The sequence below is a fragment of the Bufo gargarizans genome, chromosome 1 (assembly GCF_014858855.1).
Source record: "Bufo gargarizans isolate SCDJY-AF-19 chromosome 1, ASM1485885v1, whole genome shotgun sequence".
Classification (NCBI taxonomy): Eukaryota; Metazoa; Chordata; class Amphibia; order Anura; family Bufonidae; genus Bufo; species Bufo gargarizans.
This window is the reverse complement of record NC_058080.1, coordinates 656,396,039-656,418,019: the sequence shown is the minus strand read 5'-3', so window position 1 is coordinate 656,418,019 and position 21,981 is coordinate 656,396,039. Positions and strand designations below refer to the sequence as shown.

General features: G+C 42.3%; 1 protein-coding gene across 4 annotated transcripts in view; it reads left to right on the top strand.

Annotated features, from left to right (window-relative positions):
- MSH3 (mutS homolog 3) overlaps positions 1 to 21,981 on the top strand; it is a 199,870-nt gene that overhangs the window by 114,431 nt on the left and 63,458 nt on the right. For all 4 annotated transcript variants that reach the window (XR_006387424.1, XR_006387426.1, XR_006387425.1 and 1 more), the window contains exon 12: positions 8,877 to 8,986. Coding sequence is in view for 1 of the 4 variants with exons in the window: in XM_044276024.1 (XP_044131959.1) it covers positions 8,877 to 8,986 (110 nt within the window). In the remaining 3 variants the exon portion in view is untranslated. The remainder of the gene's footprint in view (positions 1 to 8,876; positions 8,987 to 21,981) is intronic.

Below are 21,981 nucleotides of genomic sequence, written 5' to 3'. Positions count from 1 at the left end.
CAATTTTTTTTTGAAGTTTAGGTCATTCCCTCGATTATACTCTGCAACAACGGGCAGAAAGACTGCTGGAGTAGCTATTTTTTTGTCTACTAGCTGCCCATTACAAGTCGAAACCTGTGTTTCCGATGTAAATGGCAGATATGTTATCCTTTAAGCCACTGTCAATGGTAATCCACTTATACTGTGTAACCTATATGCTCCAAACTCAGCCAAATCCCTTTTCTAAACAAAGTGTTCTTGAAACTTTCTATCTTCCAGCAGCAGTGATTATTGGAGGGGATTTTAATATCTCCTTTTCTGAACACCTTCACTCCTTTTCTGATAAACGGTCTCCCAGTGAGACTACACCCTCACACGCACAGTGCAGAATCTCGCGTCTCTTTAGATGCCTGATCCAAAGTTTTGCATTATTTGATCTATGGAGGATAAACTATCCCACATCGAAATCATATACTTTCTTTTCCCATTCACATTGCACATATACTCGTATAGACTACTTTTTGGGTAATATTTCAACCCTCCGAATGCTAATTGAGGCAGAAGTGGGACACATTACATGGTCAGATCATGCCCCAATTTCCATTTCCATTAAGACCTCTGGACTCCACACTAAAGCATGTCACTGGCTGCTAAGTGAGACCTTTCTTTCCAAGCCACTACTTAGACAAAAACTCCAAGACACTCTTTCAGACTATTTTACTATAAATCAGTCTTCTGTTCCTTCCATATGTACGCTATGGGAAGCACATAAGGCAATCTTTAGAGGCAATTGTATTGCCCTGGGATCTAGATTAAAAAAGGACCGCAATTTGCAACAAGCTACTTACAATAAGTCTCCTGGGCCAGATGAATTATCCTATTATCCTACACCTACTATAAAACTTTCTCCTCCATTCTTCTACCTCACATGTGGCCTTTAATTATCTCTTTTTTTTGCAGGGATCTCCGATACTCCGCACTCATACATAACACTGGTTCCAAAACCTGGGAAAGATCTATTAGACTGTACAAATTACTGACCCATTGCTCTCCTCAATTCTGGTTTGAAAATATTTACTAAAACCCTCGCCAATCAACTTTCATACTGGCTCCCACAATTAATGCATAAAGACCAAGTAGGTATTGTCAGGGATCTTCAAGGGGGAGATAACACGAGAAGAACCATTGATTTGATTGAGGTTATTAACAAGCACAATAGTGCAGCCTTATTTTTAAGCCTCGATGCAGAAAAAGCGGTTGATTGCTTAAGCTGGTCATCCATGTTCTCCACCTTACAAGTTTATGGTTTTACAGACCCATTCCTTACAGCCCTACATATCCTTTATGCCCACCCTACGGCCATCATTAAAATGCACCATGCTCAGTCTACTGCGTTTCCTATATACAATGGCACACGTCAGGGTTGTCCGTTATTCCCGCTAATATTTGTGCTCTGCATTGAGCCCCTTGCAGCAGCCAGTAGGTCTCATCCTGATATACAAGGGATCAAAGTTAATCAGGTAGAGTTTAAGCTTTCCTTATTTGCGGATGACATTCTTCTGACTTTAACAGACCTGCATGTCACTCTTCCAAATCTGTTTAAGCTTCTAGAAATATGTGGTAGGCTCTCGGGTTATAAAGTAAATACTACAAACACAGAGGCTTTGCCACTTAACCTTCACCCTGATAATTTAGCTATTCTGAAGACTAACTTCCAGTTCAGATGGAAGGACAAAACCCTAAGCTATTTGGGAGTGCAATTAACCCCGACGTATACCTCTTTATATACCCAAAATTTTCCAACTACATTCCAGGAACTTAAGGCTCTTATGAATAGATGGATATCCTTGCCCATATCCTTATTAGGTTGTATAGCAGATGTGAAAATGTCTATGTTGCCCAAACTATTGTATCTGTTCGAAACTTTGCCAGTCCCTATACCTGGCAAAGAGTTGAGAACTCTTCAATCCTCTATATTACGATTTATATGGAATGGGAGAAGACATCGAATAGCATGCGCTACTCCTCACAGCTCTTAAAACAAAAGGAGTCTTAGCGGCTCCAGATATCACCAGATAATATTGTCCTACACATGTTAGACGATTGCCAGCATGGTCCAACCTCTATGCTTATTCTAGATGGATGGAAATTGAAAAACTGTGGATAGCCCCTGTACATCCCAACTCCCTCATATGGTCTCGGATACCAGCAGCACTAATACCAAAACTCTTGGGAACAATGTCTTTAACATACAGTATCTGGAAAAGGTGTAAACAGTGTTTTTCCCTAGCTTCTGAGAAGTCATCTATGACCTCCTTCTTATTTAATCCACTATTTCCGATGGGTATGCAGGTCTCCTTCTTTAGACCTTGATTCTCCAACAAGATATTTCGCTTTGCAGACATAGTAGATCATAGAACTTTACAATTATTATTGATAGCCTACGATCCTCTTTCCAACTTCCAGAATCTTCCAGATATCAACATTTACATTCCAGGAAGGTATCCTCATCATTGGCGGAGATTTTAACATCTCCTTAGAACCAAGTATTGACACTTCTAGGGGTAAATCCTCTCCCATATAGCAGAATCAGAAACATTAGGAAAATACTCCAAGACAGACAAATGGTCGATGCCTGGAGATATACCAATCCAGGTGAGAGGGATTATTCCTACTTCTCATCAGTCCTCAACCAATACTCTAGGATCGACCATTTCTACATACAACAAAATCACCTTTACTTGGTATCTAAAGCCACATATGATTCTTTTATACACTCAGACCATTCACCCTTAATTTTAGAATTGAATCTAACTCAGAAATCAGTTAGGAGTTTCAATTGGATACTTAACGACTCCCTGTTGAAATCGGAAGTAGACAGCAATTACATTGCCACTCAGATAAAATACTTCTTTGAAGAAAACACAAACAAAGAAATTAACTTGCCAACACTGTGGGAAGCTCATAAAACAGTAATTAGGGGTCACCTCATGCAATTAGGTTCCAAAAAGAAAAAGGACAAAAAATAGCAGCTGTGACTGCAAAAATACAAACTTTGGAGAGGGTACATAAACTTTTTCCTGCTCCAGGGAAGTAGAAAAGAATCTGAACGATACCTTTTCTACCACAAATACAGGCATTTCATAAATGCTAACAAATGTGGTAAAGATCTAGCAAAACTAGTACAAAAACATGTAAAACAATTATCCATAAAATTAAAAACGAAAGTGGAGAAACAGAACTATTGCCAGAAAAAATTGCCAACACATTTCGTAATTATTATGAAAAATTATACAACGTAGTAAAGGAAGACCCAGGTAAAAACCCTTCTGACCAAGAAATTAGAAACTACCTAGACAAAATTGAGCTTCCCAGCTTAAATACAAAAGGAGCAATTGTCTGCCCCAATAACACAAAAAGAAAAATGGGAAACACTAAACACACTTCCTATTGGCAAATGTCCTGGTCCCGATGGATTTAGCATACTTTACTATAAACAATTTAAACATATCCTCATACCCCACTTGACTAAATACTTTAATCATATAGGCTCTGTCTCTGACTTCAGACCTGAGACACTGACAGCAAATATTACTGTAATCCCCAAGGAAGAAAAAGACCCCAAACTACCACCCGATTTCCCTCTTGAACAATGACCTTAAAATTTATGCTAAAATACTGGCTAATAGACTGGAAAAAGTACCCGAAATTATTAACCCAGAACAGGTGGCTTTCATCCCTGGCAGGGAGGCCAAGGACAACATAATGAAAACTTTATTTGCCATTGAATTCAGCAAATAATATCACATACCAACAGTGATGATTTCCGTCGACGCTGAAAAGGCATTTGATCGCCTTAACTGGAAGTTCCTTATGGCCTCTCTGGACAGGTTTGGTCTGCCTGCCCAATTCATAAAAAAAAAAAAATCAAAGCTATGTATACTAACCCTTCCGCATCCATATTGACAAATGGTCTCACCTCCAAACCTTTTCTAATTCGTAACGGAACAAGACAAGGTTGCCCTTTGTCACCCCTTCTATTCATACTTTCTCTTGAACCCTTTCTGGCCAAAATTAGACAAAACACACACATAACTGGCATAAAAACAACAAACATAACCCATAAAATCGCAGATTTTGCCGATGATATTCTCTTCCTGGTCACTGACCCTTTATCCTCAATCCCCCCAATATTAAAAGAACTAGAGACTTTTGGTCTATCCTACTTCAAAGTCGACTTTACTAAATCCACTATATTTAATGTAAACGTGGACAACCATACATGGAATAATATAACTGCTTTAAGTAGCCTGAAACCATCAACTACATCCTTCAAATATTTTGGGATTAAAATAACCACTAACCCAAAAGATCTTTACACCCTTAACTTTCTCCCTTTACTTGAAAGGGTCAAAGCAGACCTTTCTGAATGGAACAACCTATATGTCTCTTGGTTTGGCTGTGTAAACCTTGTCAAAATGATCACTCTCCCTAGAGTGTTATATATTTTGCAAGGCATTCCCATGGAAATACCAAAGAGCTTCTTCAAAGCCTTGAAAAAGACAGTCCTTTCCTTTTGTTTGGAATAAATGAAAAAATAGAATTAGGCTCTGCTACTCTTTCAAGGTCTAAAAAAAAAAAAAAAAAAGGGGGGGGGTTGGGTCTCCCAGATTTTGGAAAATATGCTAAAGCCGCCATTTTATCAAGATCCTAGAATGGAATACCAGACCTAAACGCAAATATTGGGTAGATCTTGAAGAAGGTTGTACCTCTTCCCCACTCAATTTTACTATTTAGAAAACCAAACACAACCAATATCTCTTCAAAGATATAGGAAACTCATACACCTCCCACATTCTTAAGATTTGGTATAAATTACTCAAAATAGAAAACAAACAGATTCAATATTATAGAGAACTTCCTCTATACGTCTTGATCCCTAAAAAATTTTGGTCAATCAGAAATAAACTGAGTAAGACCCTATTAGGTTGCAACACGGTTTTAAAAGATATAATCGCCGGTGAAAGCATACTTGATTTTGGTACCTTTTAAAAGTTCCAGTATACTTCAACACCTCTCACATAGGGAATACATTGAATTAAAGAAACATATAGAGACACTAATTCCACACATTACCCAGTCCCCTGAGAAAGGGTTTCTTACCAAGCTAGCCCTAACTAGACGCCCATTAGACCATAGCATCTCTGTATTATATGCATTTCTTAATGAGATGGACCTCCTGCCCACATACCTCAGTGGTTGGTCAAAGGAATTAAGCAAAACTTTCAATGAGAAGGAACTTCAGTTGATCATGCATTCATCCATACCTAAAGTAACCCCTGTTAGGTTACAAGAAACTCATTTCAAATTGGTCACCAGGTGGTATAGAACCCCTGTCCTTCTCAACAGAATCAACGCTGTCATTTCTTCAAACTGCTGGAGGTGCCATGGGCCAGTTGGATCCATAATCCACATCTGGATGGATTGGGCTAAATTAGCCCCCTTTGGCAAAAATTTTATGCCATTATCTCCGAACTTTATAATTCCCCGATACAGATAAATAAAGAGCTTGCCCTTCTTGGGTTACATAACAGAGACTCTTTGATCTTAAAAGACAAGCTTTTTTCGTTCTTCATTCACTCCTTTAAAGCTCTAATCCCAAAACATTGGTTGAGCGAGGAAGTCCCTTCTATTAAAGAATGGATTACGGATATCAGTCTGATAAACAGATTTGAAAATGTAAAGTGGTCTGCCCTAGGCAAATACAAAACGTATTTCAAGATTTGGTCCAAATGGAATGATTACATAACGTCTGACAAGTTTGACTTTTGAGATTTCTCATTAATTACATGTGACTAATTCCTTTCCTTCCCTCCCTTCCCCCCTACTTCTTCCCTTCCCCCTATTCCAGTTTGCTCACAGTCTGGTTCTGCTAAAATGGTCTTGGTCGTACCTTGACCTGACCTGATTATAGACGTGTTTGGAACGGACACTGTCTCAATTGGGTTATATTCCCTTTAGACATGGTAGTTGTTTTGGACAATGTCTTATAGTTTAAGACTCTGACGTCCTTCACATGCTTTGGACGTGTTTTGAGCGGACATCGTCTCAAGTGAGTCATGTCCTCTTTAGACATGATAGCTGTTTTAAACAATGCCTTCATAGGTGGCTTTGTCGTTTTGGACATGTCTTGAACAGGTACCTTCTCATTTTGGTTGAACCCCCTTTAGACATGTCAGTTGTTTTTACTATAATGTCTTAATTATTTGAAAGTGGATGCCTTAGACATGTTTCAAACAAATACCATCTCAATCTGATTTGTTTAGCGATCACACTTGACAAATGTCAGATTCATACAATTTCTGTCATTGATTGGGTCATGTCCCCTTTGGATTTGGTGATTTGTTTTGGATAATGTCTTCCATAGATGACTATGTCGCTTTGGACGTGTCTTGAGCGAGTACCACCTCAATCGTATCGTGTCCCCTTTAGACATGATAGTTGTTTTATAAAATAATGTCTAATTTAATTGAAAAGCGGATGCTTTAGACTTATTTTGAACAAGTACCATCTCATACTGGATCATTCGAAAAGTACAATTGAGAAAAGTCAGATGCATACAATCGATGTCATGAGCTCACAAGTAAAGTGCACTTCTTATTTATGTTCCCAATGTAATCACCCACGTGATTGACTTATTTTTTTAAATCTTGGGATCTATCATTGTTATACAGAACCTTTGACTGCACTGTTTGTAACAGTTATTACCTTTTTCTGTGAAAATTTTTATAAAAACAGAATTTACACAAATATCAACATTTACAAATACAGCATTTGCGAGCAAGCTACCGGATACAACTAGGGGACTCGTATCTGAAATTTGTTATTCTATCATCCCTCTCTCTTCCCTCAACTATCAAACATTCATATATGTCTAAGTGGGAAACGATTCTTGATCGCACTGTTTCTCTTGGGAACGGAGGATGATTTAGAATAGAACAGCATTGACTTCCTCTTGCATTACTCATAGAGAGAACTCATACAAGGTATTGATGTTATGGTACCACACTCCGCAACTACTGAGACACCTTAACCCTAATGTCTCGGATAGGTGCTGGAGATGTGGAATGGGTGTGAGATCTCACATACATTTTTTCTGGGAGTGTCCTCTGATATGTCCTTTTTGGACGTCAGTACAAGACATCCTCTTTCAACTTATAAACTTTAGATTCCCGCTTGATCCTTTTTTCTGTCTTTTGAAATTTTTTGCTCATGACTGACAGCAGCTAGGTGCCTTATAGCGAGTTTTTGGAAAAAGACTACTCAACCCACCCAACTTGACCTTATTGCTAGTGTTATGGAGGTTAGGAAAATGGAACACCTATCAGGTATCCTAACTATAACAAGATCGATAAGTTTGCTAAAATTTGGCAATTATAGGATGAATACTTCGACTCACATGCATACAGATTTCTTGCAATTATTATTCCTGATCACTTCCCCTTTTGTGTCTTGTCCTGTGTAAGTCCCCCCTCTTTTTTCTTTTTTTTTTCTTTCTTATATACAGTTATTGTATAATCTTATAGAATTAATGATTCTACTATATAATTTGACATGTATATTAAGCTGATATTACTGCTTGTAATGTAATTGTAATTAATCTTCTAACTGAGATTACCATTGTTTATTTTCTACTTCTTTTCTGAATGATGTAAGAAATGGAAAATAATTGACAGTACAACTGTATTATCTTGTGCAAACAATACTTTAATAAAACAGACAATAAAAAATACCTTGGTATGGTTCTCCTGAGATCATTCAGTTTCAGGTTTTTTTATATACTGTACATTCGCTTCTTCATGGACTTATGCAGGGCAAACATTATTGGAAGTTGTGGCTAGATAAACAATGGATGCAAAATATCTGGACATTGGGGAGAAATCCCCATGAAAGAAGTAAAGACACGTATTTATTGGAAAAGTAACTCCCATAATTTTTTTTAGGAGAGTAAAGGGGACATATTCAGTCATAGTAATCTCTGTGTAATAAAATATTCAACGTACAACCTTCTTCCATGTTTCTGATGCCTTCTAGAGATTACAAAGACCCATAACAATCTGGAAGACACCTGTTACGTTGGAAGTTCAGGGTTTATTTCGACCCACTTGACTTATAAAGGCAACAGAGACTAGGAGACTAGGAAGAGATTGAGAGGGAGGTATTGGAAGGAAAAAATTTCAATAAGTGTTGGGTATAGAGCAGGCATCCTCAAAAATTGAAAAAATTCTCTAGCCCCACCTTCAGGTGACAGAAATATCAATGGGCATTTTTACACTTTTGAAAGCCCAATTCTGTAGTATTTTGAAAAATGTAATGTAATTTGCATTATTTTTGCAAACTTACAACACTGTATAAATCTCCAATGTTTTTAACGTAATCTTGACAGCCGAAGGAGAATTAAAGAGACACAACCATTTTAATTGCTAGATTCCACCATTATGTACTAAAAATGATGACATTTTATAGTTTTTTAGGAACGGGAGAGCTGCAAAACCATTATCATACACCTAATGAATAGGGGGCAAGGAAGACACCACCCATAACATTTTAGGAGTTAAACTGCAACTCTCATGGTTTCATACTGTATTCAGAGTCTTGGTCTATGGGCAACTTCTACATGGAGTTTGTACATTCTCCTCATGCTTGCGTGGTTTCCTCCCACACTACAAGCCATACTGATAGGGAACTTAGATTGTGAGCTCCATTGGGGACAGGGAGTGATGATGATGTCTGGAAAGCACTGAGGAATAGGTCAGCGCTATACAAGTGAGTAAAAGAAATGCTGCGGTTTGGACTTGCCGATTGTCATTGCATTTATTTTTTTCTCTATAATGTAGACAGACCAGAAGACAAAGGGAAGCTTGATATGGGTCCTGGACCACACAAAAACACCGTTTGGCAAAAGAAAGCTCAAGCAATGGGTGACGCAACCATTAATTGATGCAAGGTGACTTTTTTTTCTTTGTCTTTCTATTATGAATATGCACATAATTATGACAAAAAGGAGCTGAAACCTTAAGGCTATGTACAACTTCAGGGGCAATTTTTATCATTGCATTTTACTCATTTTTTATCAAAGGCTACTTTCACATTAGCGTTTTCAATTCCGCTATTGAGATCCGTCATAGGATCCGTAGGAAGGCGCAAGGGGCTGTCATTGATGAAAGGTATGTGTCACAGAGATTCCTGGCCTCGGTGAGGTAAGAGCCGGTAGTTTTAAGTGTCAGTGGCAGCTAGTGCTGGTTGACACTGTTTGTTGTTAGTATGGCTGTAAAGCCGATCTGGGCCGGCTCTTACTGGGAGTAGCCAAGGTGCTGGGTGGGTGGCTTCTCCCCACGCTCCAGGCCTGGTCTTTATTGGCCTACATAAAACCCAGCCAGCAGTCTCTGCTGGGTGTGGATTATCCTCTATCTGACAGTGGAGCGCTGTCAGTGTCTGTGTTTTTGGAACTGAGAACTTGCTGACCAGGTGAAGGTTTTTGTTCTGTGGACTTTTCATGGTGTGAACAAACACCAAGACTGCAAACCGTTACTTTTTGTTTTTCTCTTTGTGTGAATAAAACACGAAACTGTTTACATTAAAGACTTTGTGGTTGCCTCTGTACTGCGTCCGCTAGCCTGTCTACCAGATCAAATCCCCACAATCTCAATAGCGGAAGAAAACGCTTCAGTTTTGTCCCCATTCATTGTCAATGTGGACAAAAGCATATTTGGTTGCTTGCCCATCCCAGACAGAACGACGCTGCAAGCAGCGTTTTTCTGTCTGCGATGTGGTGCGGAGCAAAACGGATCCGTAGCCTAAAAATCATTTTTTCAATTGGCCTTTATTTAAAACGTTCAGCGGTTTGTTCTGCAGCCTTCACTTTAATTGTATCTCCTGACTATCTTGCTTTCCGTTTTACAGAGAATCCATCAGTAATTAGTGGTGATCGAGCATGCTCAGCCGAACACGAGTCTCCGCCCTGCACGTTTCTTGGCTGCTATGCAGCCAATAAACATGCAGGTAAGTACTGCCCTCATTGTAATGCCATAGCTAGGTTGGCTGCTGGCATTACAGTGATTGGCTGGCCGGAACGCGTCATCGGGTGCTATATAGCACCTGATGACGCATTTTCAGCTCATTCTTAGTCAGGGAGAGCTGTACTGAGGAAGGGACCGACAGTGTAGGGAGTGATTTAAGAATATTTTTACCACCAACATCTTTCCGAGACCCAAAAGTCCTTTTAGAGACTATTGTGTGTGTGGCAGCAATATCAATTTTTAGCGCATCCTGTGCTAAATAGCGTACAATAGGCCACTGCAGACAGCGACATTAGCTGCGCCACATTTCCAGTGTAAGGCCTCTTGCACACGAACGTGTGCACCCAGTGTCAGATATTTTTGGATGCGCACACTTTACACTGGAGATGTGGCGTTCGTGTCAAAGAGGCCTAAAGTGTGCGCATCCAAAACATATCTGACATCCAGTGTACTTCTTCCGTAGACTGTGTCTGCTGTGGACAGTGACATTAGCTGCGCCAAAGCTCCAGTGTAAAGTGTGCGCATCCAAAAAATATCAGTGACATACAGTGTACTTTGTCGATACACGGTGTCCGCTTCTGACAGTGACCATTACCAGTGCCACATCTGAATTGTAACGTGTGCGCTTCAAATATTTATCTGTGACATACAGTGTACTTTTTTGCGTAGATGCTGCGGACAGTGACATTACCGGTGGTACCTCTCCTGTATAACGTTTTCTCATCCCAAATACCTGTGACATTCCCTGTAATTTTTCATTAGCCACTGGTGACAGCATTGACATTATCTGCGGGATATGTCCTGTGTGACGTTTCCACATCCCCAAAATCCCTTTTTAAATTTGTATGCGCATACACTTCCAAATCCTACGCTACTGTACGTGTGACAGACTTTCAATCATATATAACATTTAGTATAAAGAATGCGAGCAGTAAGTGACGTGGCAGTGGCCGTGATGCTGATGGTGCACGCAGAGGCCGTGGACCTGGGCGCAGTGAAACTGTGCCTGCTGCCAGAGCACAAGAAAAACAATCGTCCACGATACCTAGCTTCATGTTCCACTTTGCAGGGCGGCGCAAGACACCACTCTTGAAGTCAGACCAGTGCTACCAGGTGGTCTGTTGGATTGCAGCAGATAATGCTTCCAGTCTGTTAAGCACCACCCTGTCTTCCACCAAGTCCAGTTTCAGTAGCCAAGATTCTGCTCAACCCAATCCTCACCCTGATCCTCCTTCCTCCCACCATGGAGAGTCTGGGCAAACAAGTGATCCCACACTCGGATATTTCAAGGAGCCCATTCCTTGATTTGGCCCTCTCGCCAAGCACGCTTGAAGAGGGACAGATTTTGTGTCCTGATTCCCAAACTTTTGAGCATCCACAATCACAAGAAGATGACGGTGGACGAGGAGGAGATTGAGAGTGATCCTCCTGATGGCGACAGCGAAGTCTTGCCTGTTGGTACTCTGGATCACATGGATGACGGTGGGGAACGGCAATTACTGTTTAATGAGGTGGATGATGATGAGACACAGTTGCCAATAACTCAACTGCAATTACTGTCTCAATGTCACCACCAGACATCTGAGAAGCTCTGACGGATGTTCTTCAGAACCTTCTGCTTGTGGTTCTTTTGTTTTGCTTTCGTTAGCGACCACATCCACTTCCGTGGACCCAGCACAGCGTCCAAATGTCCTTGTCCCAGGCATTTAAATGTAAGCGCAAATACCCAGCCACCCACAGGCCATAGCACTAAGGCCTCATGCACACGACCGTTGTGTGCATCTGTGGCCGTTGTGCCGTTTTCAGTTTTTTTTTCGCGGACCCATTGACTTTCAATGGGTCCGTGTAAAAATCGGAAAATGCACCGTTTTGCAGCCGAGACCGTGATCCGTGTATCCTGTCCGTCAAAAAAAAATATGACCTGTCCTATTTTTTTGACGGACAACGGTTCACGGACCCATTCAAGTCAATGGGTCCGTGAAAGAACACGGATGCACACAAGATTGGCATCCGTGGCCGTAGGTTACTTTCATATAGACGGATCCGAAGATCCGTCTGCACAAAAGCTTTTTCAGAGCTGAGTTTTCACTTCGTGAAAACTCAGATCTGACAGTATATTCTAACACAGAGGCGTTCCCATAGTGATGGGGACGCTTCAGGTTAGAATATACTAAAAGAACTGTGTACATGACTGCACCCTGCAGGTGCTGCCAGGCAGCAGGGGGCAGACCCCCCCCCCCCCCCCTTGTAGTTAACACATTGGTGGCCAGTGCGGCCGGCCCCCCCCCCCCCTCTCCCCTGTAGTTAATTCATTGGTAGCCAGTGGGGCCCCCCTCCCTCCCCTGTAGTTAACTCGTTGGTAACCAGCCCCCCCCCCTACCCTGTAGTTAACTCGTTGGTAGCCAGTGGGCCCACCCCCTCCCTCCCCTGTAGTTAACTCGTTGGTGGCCAGCCCCCCCCTCCCTCCCCTGTAGTTAACTCGTTGGTGGCCAGTGGGTCCTCTCCCCTCCCTCCCCCTCCTAATTAAAATCTCCCCCCCCTATCATTGGTGGCAGTGGAAAGTACCGATCGGAGTCTCAGTTTAATCGCTGGGGCTCCGATCGATAACCATGGCAACCGGGACGCTACTGCAGTCCCGGTTGCCATGGTTACTTAGCAATTTGTAGAAGCATCATACTTACCTGCGAGCAGCGATGTCTGTGACCGGCCGGGAGATCCTCCTACTGGTAAGTGACAGGTCTATGTGGTGCATTGCCTAATGATCTGTCACTTACCAGTAGAAGGAGCTCCCGGCCGGACACAGACATCGCAGCTCGCAGGTAAGTATGATGCTTCTACAAATTGCTAAGTAACCATGGCAACCGGGACTGCAGTAGCGTCCCGGTTGCCATGGTTACCGATCGGAGCCCCAGCGATTAAACTGGGACTCCGATCGGTACTCTCCACTGCCACCAATGATAGGGGGGGGGGATTTTAATTAGGAGGGGGAGGGAGGGGAGAGGGCCCACTGGCCACCAACGAGTTAACTACAGGGGAGGGAGGAGGGGGCTGGCCACCAACGAGTTAACTACAGGGGAGGGAGGGGGGGCCCCACTGGCTACCGTCAACAGTGCTAACCACTGAGCCACCGTGCTGCCCATATCCAGGCATGGTTGTGTGTGATAATGGCCTTAACTTAGTGGCAGCTTTGGAGCTCTGCAAGCTCACACACATCCCATGCCTAGCCCACATCTTAAACTTAGTGGTTCAGCGATTTCTCAAAACCTACCCCAATTTGCCTGAGCTACTGGTGAAGGTGCGCTGCGTGTGTGCACATTTCCAAAAGTCATTGACAGCTTCAGCTGGTCTGTCAATGATGCAGCAGCGCTTGAAATTTTCCAGCTCACCGGCTGTTGTGTGACGTGAGCATGCGCTGGAACTCTATGTTCCACATGTTGGCCAGGCTTTGTGAGCAGCAGAGGGCAGTAGTGGAATACCAGCTGCAACATGGTCATTGCCTTTACAGTCAGCTTCCGCTATTTACAAGCGAGGAGTGGGGATGGATGTCTGACCTCTGTGAGATTTTAAGAAACTTTGAGGAATCAACACAGATGGTGAGCGGGGATAACGCTATTATCAGCGTAACTATACCATTTCTGTGTCTACTCAAACGCTCGCTGCTCACAATTAAGGATGACGGGAAGAGGTGGAAATGGGGGAAGACATTTCATAGGGTGATAGCCAGACCACCCACCTATTCTGCATGGGTGGGCAGAAGAGGACGAGGAGGAGATTGAGAGTGATCCTCCTGATGGCGACAGCGAAGTCTTGCCTGTTGGTACTCTGGATCACATGGCTGACTTAATGCTAGGCTGCCTTAATGCTAGGCTGCCTTTCCCAGGACCCGTGCATTATACACATTTTAGACAACACAGATTACTGGTTGTTCACCCTTCTCGACCACCGCTACAAAGATAACTTCTCTCTTCTCATTCCTCTGGTGGAGCGGACGAGCAAAACGGTGCAATACCAGAAGATCCTTGTTGAAAAATTGCTCCAAAAATTTCCATCTGACAACGCTGTCCATAGTTCCTTGGCCAACCGAGGAGGGGAGACAAGGGGGACACACAGCAGTTTCAACGGAGGCAGGGCAACACTCTCCAAAGCCTGGGAAAGTTTCATGAAACCCCGCCAGCACCCTCACTATGATGCACGGCCTGGTGTCACAAGGAGGGGAAGATCGTGAAGGAGTACATAACAGATTGTGTCAGCGTCCTCCATGATCCCTCAGTGCCTTACAACTACTAGGTGTCCAAGCTGGACAAGTGGCACGAACTGGCGCTCTACGCCTTAGAGGTGCTGGCCTGCCCTGCTGCCAGCGTTTTGTCTGAGCCTGGTATTTAGTGCTGCTGGTGGCATTATAACAGATAAGCGTATCCGCCTGTCAACTGAAAATGCTGACAGGTTGACTCTTATAAAAATGAATAAGGCCTGGATTGACCATGACTTCTCGACTCCACCAGAGGAAAGCTGATGAACATAAGGGCACTTTAAATGTGTTGTTTATAATGTACTGAATACTCTGTACAGGGAGTGCAGAATTATTAGGCAAATGAGTATTTTGACCACATCATCCTCTTTATGCATGTTGTCTTACTCCAAGCTGTATAGGCTCGAAAGCCTACTACCAATTAAGCATATTAGGTGAGGTGCATTTCTGTAATGAGAAGGGGTGTGGTCTAATGACATCAACACCCTATATCAGGTGTGCATAATTATTAGGCAACTTCCTTTCCTTTGGCAAAATGGGTCAAAAGAAGGACTTGACAGGCTCAGAAAAGTCAAAAATAGTGAGATATCTTGCAGAGGGATGCAGCACTCTTAAAATTGCAAAGCTTCTGAAGCATGATCATCGAACAATCAAGCGTTTCATTCAAAATAGTCAACAGGGTCGCAAGAAGCGTGTGGAAAAACCAAGGCGCAAAATAACTGCCCATGAACTGAGAAAAGTCAAGCGTGCAGCTGCCAAGATGCCACTTGCCACCAGTTTGGCCATATTTCAGAGCTGCAACATCACTGGAGTGCCCAAAAGCACAAGGTGTGCAATACTCAGAGACATGGCCAAGGTAAGAAAGGGCCAAGAAATATCTCAAGACTGATTTTTCTAAGGTTTTATGGACTGATGAAATGAGAGTGAGTCTTGATGGGCCAGATGGATGGGCCCGTGGCTGGATTGGTAAAGGGCAGAGAGCTCCAGTCCGACTCAGACGCCAGAAAGGTGGAGGTGGAGTACTGGTTTGGGCTGGTATCATCAAAGATGAGCTTGTGGGGCCTTTTCGGGTTGAGGATGGAGTCAAGCTCAACTCTCAGTCCTACTGCCAGTTTCTGGAAGAAACCTTCTTCAAGCAGTGGTACAGGAAGAAGTCTGCATCCTTCAAGAAAAACATGATTTTCATGCAGGACAATGCTCCATCACACGCGTCCAAGTACTCCACAGCGTGGCTGGCAAGAAAGGGTATAAAAGAAGAAAATCTAATGACATGGCCTCCTTGTTCACCTGATCTGAACCCCATTGAGAACCTGTGGTCCATCATCAAATGTGAGATTTACAAGGAGGGAAAACAGTACACCTCTCTGAACAGTGTCTGGGAGGCTGTGGTTGCTGCTGCACGCAATGTTGATGGTGAACAGATCAAAACACTGACAGAATCCATGGATGGCAGGCTTTTGAGTGTCCTTGCAAAGAAAGGTGGCTATATTGGTCACTGATTTGTTTTTGTTTTGTTTTTGAATGTCAGAAATGTATATTTGTGAATGTTGAGATGTTATATTGGTTTCACTGGTAAAAATAAATAATTGAAATGGGTATATATTTGTTTTTTGTTAAGTTGCCTAATAATTATGCACAGTAATAGTCACCTGCACACACAGATATCCCCCTAATATAGCTAATACTAAAAACAAACTAAAAACTACTTCCAAAAATATTTAGCTTTGATATTAATGAGTTTTTTGGGTTCATTGAGAACATGGTTGTTGTTCAATAATAAAATTAATCCTCAAAAATACAACTTGACTAATAATTCTGCACTCCCTGTATTCCCATGCACCCCTTCCACCACAAACAATGGTATATGGTTGACTCTTCCTTTTCTCATCCTCCTTCTCCTCTTCCATCATATCAACATGCCTATTCGTCGCATATAAAGTTTTACAGGGTCAGCTCACCAGCAGGCTGTCGTATATAATTTTTTAGAGGGTCAACTCGCCAGCAGGCCCTCGCCTACAATGTTTTACAGGGTCAGCTTACCAGCAGGCCCTCGCATATAATATTTTACAGGGTCAGCTTACCAGCAGGCCCTCGCATATAATGTTTTACAGGGTCAGCTCACCTGCAGGCCCTCACCTACAATTTTTTACAGGGTCAGCTCACCAGCAGGCTCGCACCTCAAATCTTTTACAGGGTCATCTCACCAGCAGGCCCTCGTATATAATTTTTTACCGGGTCAGCTCACTATTAGGTAATTATACCTAATAGGTAATTTGCACGCATGTTGCCTTGCTTGGATGCGGTAGACCTAGCTGTTTCTCATGCTCCCTCTCCGGAATTGAACACTGATTCACCGTTACCCGTGGTCACCATGGTTTGCGCTGAAAATAACATTAAAAGTTGATAGGGCAGACATCCGAATGGATCATCGCCGTCACGGGGACGTGCAATTGGCCCCAGTTTATCTAGAGGCACCAAAGCGGCAGCAGGCCCTAGCCTATAATGTTTTAGATGGTCAAATCAGCAGGCCCATGCTCCAAATGTTTTTGAGGGTCACCAGCAGGCCATTAATCATAATTTTCCAATACATTTTTCCTCTAAAATTTTATCTACGGTTTTGAGGGGAATTGTTGTCAGTCTGTAAAAGTGGCGTACTACTCAGGCAACATCGTTCCCAGCAGCGACCTGGGAGTCCAAGATGCATCCAGACATCCTCCCCATGCTGTTCCCAAACCATTTCGGTGGTGTTTCCATCAATTTCCAACCCTCTTCAGAGCAGGAGGTGCCTGGTTTAATGCTCGGGTTCTCCCATTGATTTCCTCCTTTGCTGGCTTGATTTAATTTTTATTAGACAAGTACATTCGGCCAGGGAGGCTACATTTCTCTAGATGATTAAATCTTCCAGATGGTCAATCCAGGCCTTGTTCATTTTTATAAGAGTCAACCTGTCAGCATTTTCAGTTGACAGTGATATGACAGGCTGGTTAAAACTGTAAAAAAAAACTGATGTGCGCACCATAGGGTAATTCTGTGAGTATAAAATTGTAGGCAGAGATAACTTGCAAGGCTCACCTTACGTGGTTGTGCAAATGTAGGCACAACACTAATGAGGGTTTATCTGACAAGCCTGGACGTCTGGATATAGCGGTCTGCAGCCACGGGATCACGGAAAATCTTCAAATGGAGAAGCCTGGAGCCCCCAAGAAGATGATGAACGCAAAGAAAACAAAATACGTCCCACAGCGCGAAATACCGTCAACCAGTCACCAGGATCAAGAAGGAATCTTTTATTGCAGCGATACAACGCGTTTTGGGGAATCACTCCCCTTCATCAGGTACAAAGAAGCTGCACCTAGGTGTACCTGATGAAGGGGAGTGATTCCCCGAAACGCGTTGTATCGCTGCAATAAAAGATTCCTTCTTGATCCTCGTGACTGGTTGACGGTATTTCGTGCCATGGGACGTATTTTGTTTCCTTTGTTTTCAGTTGACAGGCGGATACGCTTATCTTTTATAATGCCACCAGCAGCACTAAATTCCTGCTCAGACAAAACGCTGGCGGCAGGGCAGGCCAGCACCTCTAAGGCGTAGAGCGCCAGTTCGTGCCACGTGTCCAGCTTGGACACCTAGTAGTTGATCATGGAGGACGCTGACACGGTCTGTTATGTACTCCTTAACGATCTTCCAAATTTTTTCCCTCCTTGTGACACTAGGCCGCGCATCATATTGAGGGTGCTGGCGCCCTCCCCTCTTCAGAGCAGGGGGTGCCTGGTTTAATGCTCGGGTTCTCCCATTGATTTCCATTATACTCGGGTGCTCGGTAGAGCACCCGAGCATCCCGATGTGTTCGGCCAGCGCACCCGAGCACTTTGGTGCTTGATCAACACTAGTGGTAATGCTATAGCTTGTTGTAAGTGTGTGGTTTTGCATGTAGAATCCTGGGAGAGACATAAACTTTTTTTTTCTGTAAAAAAAAATTTTTCTCTCTCATTTAACCCATATGAAAAGGCTATACTATAATAAATAATATATAATCATATAGTAACAATAAAAGGCCATACTCTATTGAGAATATTTTTTTTTGCGTATAAACCTTAGAACTATTGCTAGTTTATTCACAGGCACGATATGATTATTAAGAAACCAGCCATATTTATTAGCTTTTTAAGCCTTTTTAAGGATATAAACTTTTATTATGGGTTAAAGATGCCTGTCATGTGGATATTTAGATTATAATCTAACTAATTATATACAATCATTAACTTCTAAAAAGTACCTTAGATGTATTCACTTACTGGTGTGACAGATGGTTACCTCATAATATACAAACAAAGATGCCACATACCGCATGCTAATGAGCTGATTTGAGTCCAGTGTGATGTCAGTGAGTCCAGCGTTTTTTACTTCAGAGCTTTAGCCACTCCCCTGCCCACCTGCTGCTGATTCATATGGAAAATAACTCAATCAGCAGCAGGTAGGCGGGAAGAGTCAGGAGCTCATGAATATTCAGGACTCATCATTATCAGCTGGAGCTTTTCAATACAAGATGTTGGCAGATTGACTGGGTCAATTAAAGAAAGTGACCCAGCATTCAAGGGGAGTGTTCAGAGCACAATGCAGTGCTCAAAGGATTTAGACCCGCCTCCTGGTGCTCAAACTTCTCATTTGCATCTGAATAAAACTCATTTCTCTGCAGCTGTTTATCCTACAGACAAAAGAAAGGTATTATTTTAATCAGCATGATGAGCCCTACCAGCCAGTATGTCTGGTTTAATAGGGTTGATCCTGGTGATAGGGTCGCTTTAAAAGGGTTGTCTTACTTCAGCAAATACAAGACACTTACTAATGTATTGTGATTGTCCATATTGCCTTCTTTGCTGGTTTGATTCATTTTTCCAGCACATTACACATTACACTGCTCGTATCAGGGGTTATGGCCACCGCTGCAGAGCAGATACGAGGTGGCCTGTACAGGAGCTACTGCACATGCGTGCTTATGCACATTCCCATGATCCCGGCCACGAGAGAGGCCAATGCTTTTCCCTATAGTGTGCAAGCACGACCAAAGCTGCTGGATTTACAGGGTGGTCATAAGCCCTTGAAACAAGCAGTGTGTAATGTGATGGAAAAAATTAAATCAAGCCAGCAAAGGAGGTAATATGGAGAATCACAATACAATAGTAAGTGCCTTGTATTAAAATCTCTACATGATAAATGTCATTTACTGAAGTGAGATAATCCCTTTAATGCCAATTTATATCCTGCTAATGCCGAAAATCTAGAAGCTTTAATCATCTAACTTTCCGCTTCATTTGATGGAGCCTTTTCTTCTCTTGTTATGCAGTTATTGTTCTTTTAGTTTACCTTACCTGCACTGAGATTAGATATACATTTCTGCATTAGTATTGTTGCTCTGTGGGGAATAATAGTTGTTAATTACACCTTGGAGGAATAATTTATCATTACGCCTACAACAGGTGGAAAATAGGTCACATTGTATTGGATGATTTTTTTTTTGAATTTTGAGGATTATTTTGAAAAGACTTGGACCGGCAGTTCTGCTCAAGATTAATAGAACCCCCGAGAACCTATTGCGGATGGATTAATTTTACAGATAGTGTTTGTCTTGTTATATATTTTTTCATAGTATTTTAATCTCCAGCCAAAATGAGAATACATCTTTCAAACCCCTATTACCCCAATGATGGCAACGTTTAAATAATTAAGGGGGAATTTAACCATGTCTAGTTCAGACATACTGTATCAGATGCCATACTCCTGAGATTTCCAGTACTGATGGAAGTCAGACTGACTGCCTCCAAACATGTTTGGGCATCACAGCTCCTTTTGTTTAAGTGATTGACAGGAGTCCAAGTTCCCGAACCATTTCCCCTTTAAAATAACTTTTGAAGTGAATCATGAGCATACTTTAACCAAAAATGTTGACTATGTTGTTACTGCCCTCTCGATATAATGGCATATTGTATTGTATATATCTCCCATGGCAAAAATTATTTTAGATTTTAGGACATCACCTGTTTACTTAACCAGGGATCAAAAGAAGAGAGGGATTTCCATGGAGAATTTGCCTACGGCTCCATTCACGTGACCGTATTTTTGCTCCGCATCTGATCCACCTTTTTTGCGGATTGGATGCGGACCCATTCATTTCAATGGGTCCGCCAAAAGTCTGGACAGCACACTGTATGCTGCCTGCATCCGTATATCCATTCCGCAGTCTTCCAAAAAAGATAGAAGAACACGTCCTATTGTTGTCTGTTTTGCGGACAAGAATAGGCATTTTTACAATGGATCTACAAAATAAACGGATGCGACACACATGTCATCCGTATTATTTGCGGATCTGCATTTTGCGGACCGCAGAATGTAAACGGTCATGTGAATGCACCCTACACCTTGGACTTTTCAGCCAGTCGTCTATTTTTGGAGGAGGGAGAACGCTCATAAGGGTCTGTCCACACTGCTTCTATGATTTCCATTTTAAGGGGGTTATTATGGATCCATTATGATCCTTCACGATCATTTATGATTTGTTTGACAAAGCCTTTGTTTTCTCCATAGCTGCACTAGTCTGATGTGAAACACAACTGAATCCCGGTGGCAAAGAGCTAACAAATCTGAACGGCTCTATCACAAATTTTGGGAAATGTGATAGAAAAGAATAGCGCTATTTAAAAAAAAAAATTTACAGTAAAGTGAGAGACCATGACAGTACCCCGACTGACACCATTATAGTCAGTGGGGTCTGTTTGGTGCCATTAGTGTACATCATATGACAGATCCAGCATAGCCATCAGTATAGGTTTTCTGTGATGGAACAGAAATGCGTAAGCAGATGTGAATGCAGCCTTACAGGTGTGGACAGTATCAGATAGGCACCCTGCAAGTCTATAAAACTTTCTGGGAGTTTTTAATAATCATGACATATGTAGTAGGAGCTTGGAAAGGAGCCTATGGGAGAAGGATTTGAATAGTAATTAGTGATGCTAGAAACTGGATGACAAAGCAAATGATGCAAAGCGGTATCCCCAAGGAAATGAGAACTGTCTTGCTAGCACCTCCATTTTGAAGTGTCCTATGAGTCAAAGTCCAGCTTTTCAATAAGCCATGGGACAATTTGCAGACTACTATTTCAGGGTGCTTGCCCTTGATCAGTTCAGAGTAGGATTATAGGTGGCTGAGTGAGATGCCTTGGAAACATCTTGGGGGGGTACTTGCTTGCCTTAAAGAAACCAATCAGTAACCCCCAACCCCCCGAGTTGCATCTAAACCATCTCAGTCAGCCAGCCATAATCCTACTCCGTACAGATGAGGGGCAAGCACCCTGAAACAGCTGTCTGCAGATGGATATTTAAGGCTACTTTCACACTAGCGTTTTCAATTCCGCTATTAAGATCCGTCATAGGATCTCAATAGCGGAAGAAAACGCTTCAGTTTTGTTCCCATTCATTGTCAACAAGGACAAAACTAAACTGAATGACACGGAATGCACGAGAATGCATTACGTTCCGTTTGGTTGCGTCCCCAAGCAGCGTTTTTCTGTCCGCAATGTGGTGCGGAGCAAGATGGATCCTGACACACAATGTAAGTCAATGGGGACGGATCCGTTTTTTTCTGACACAATAGAAAACAGATCCGTTGACTTTCAATGGT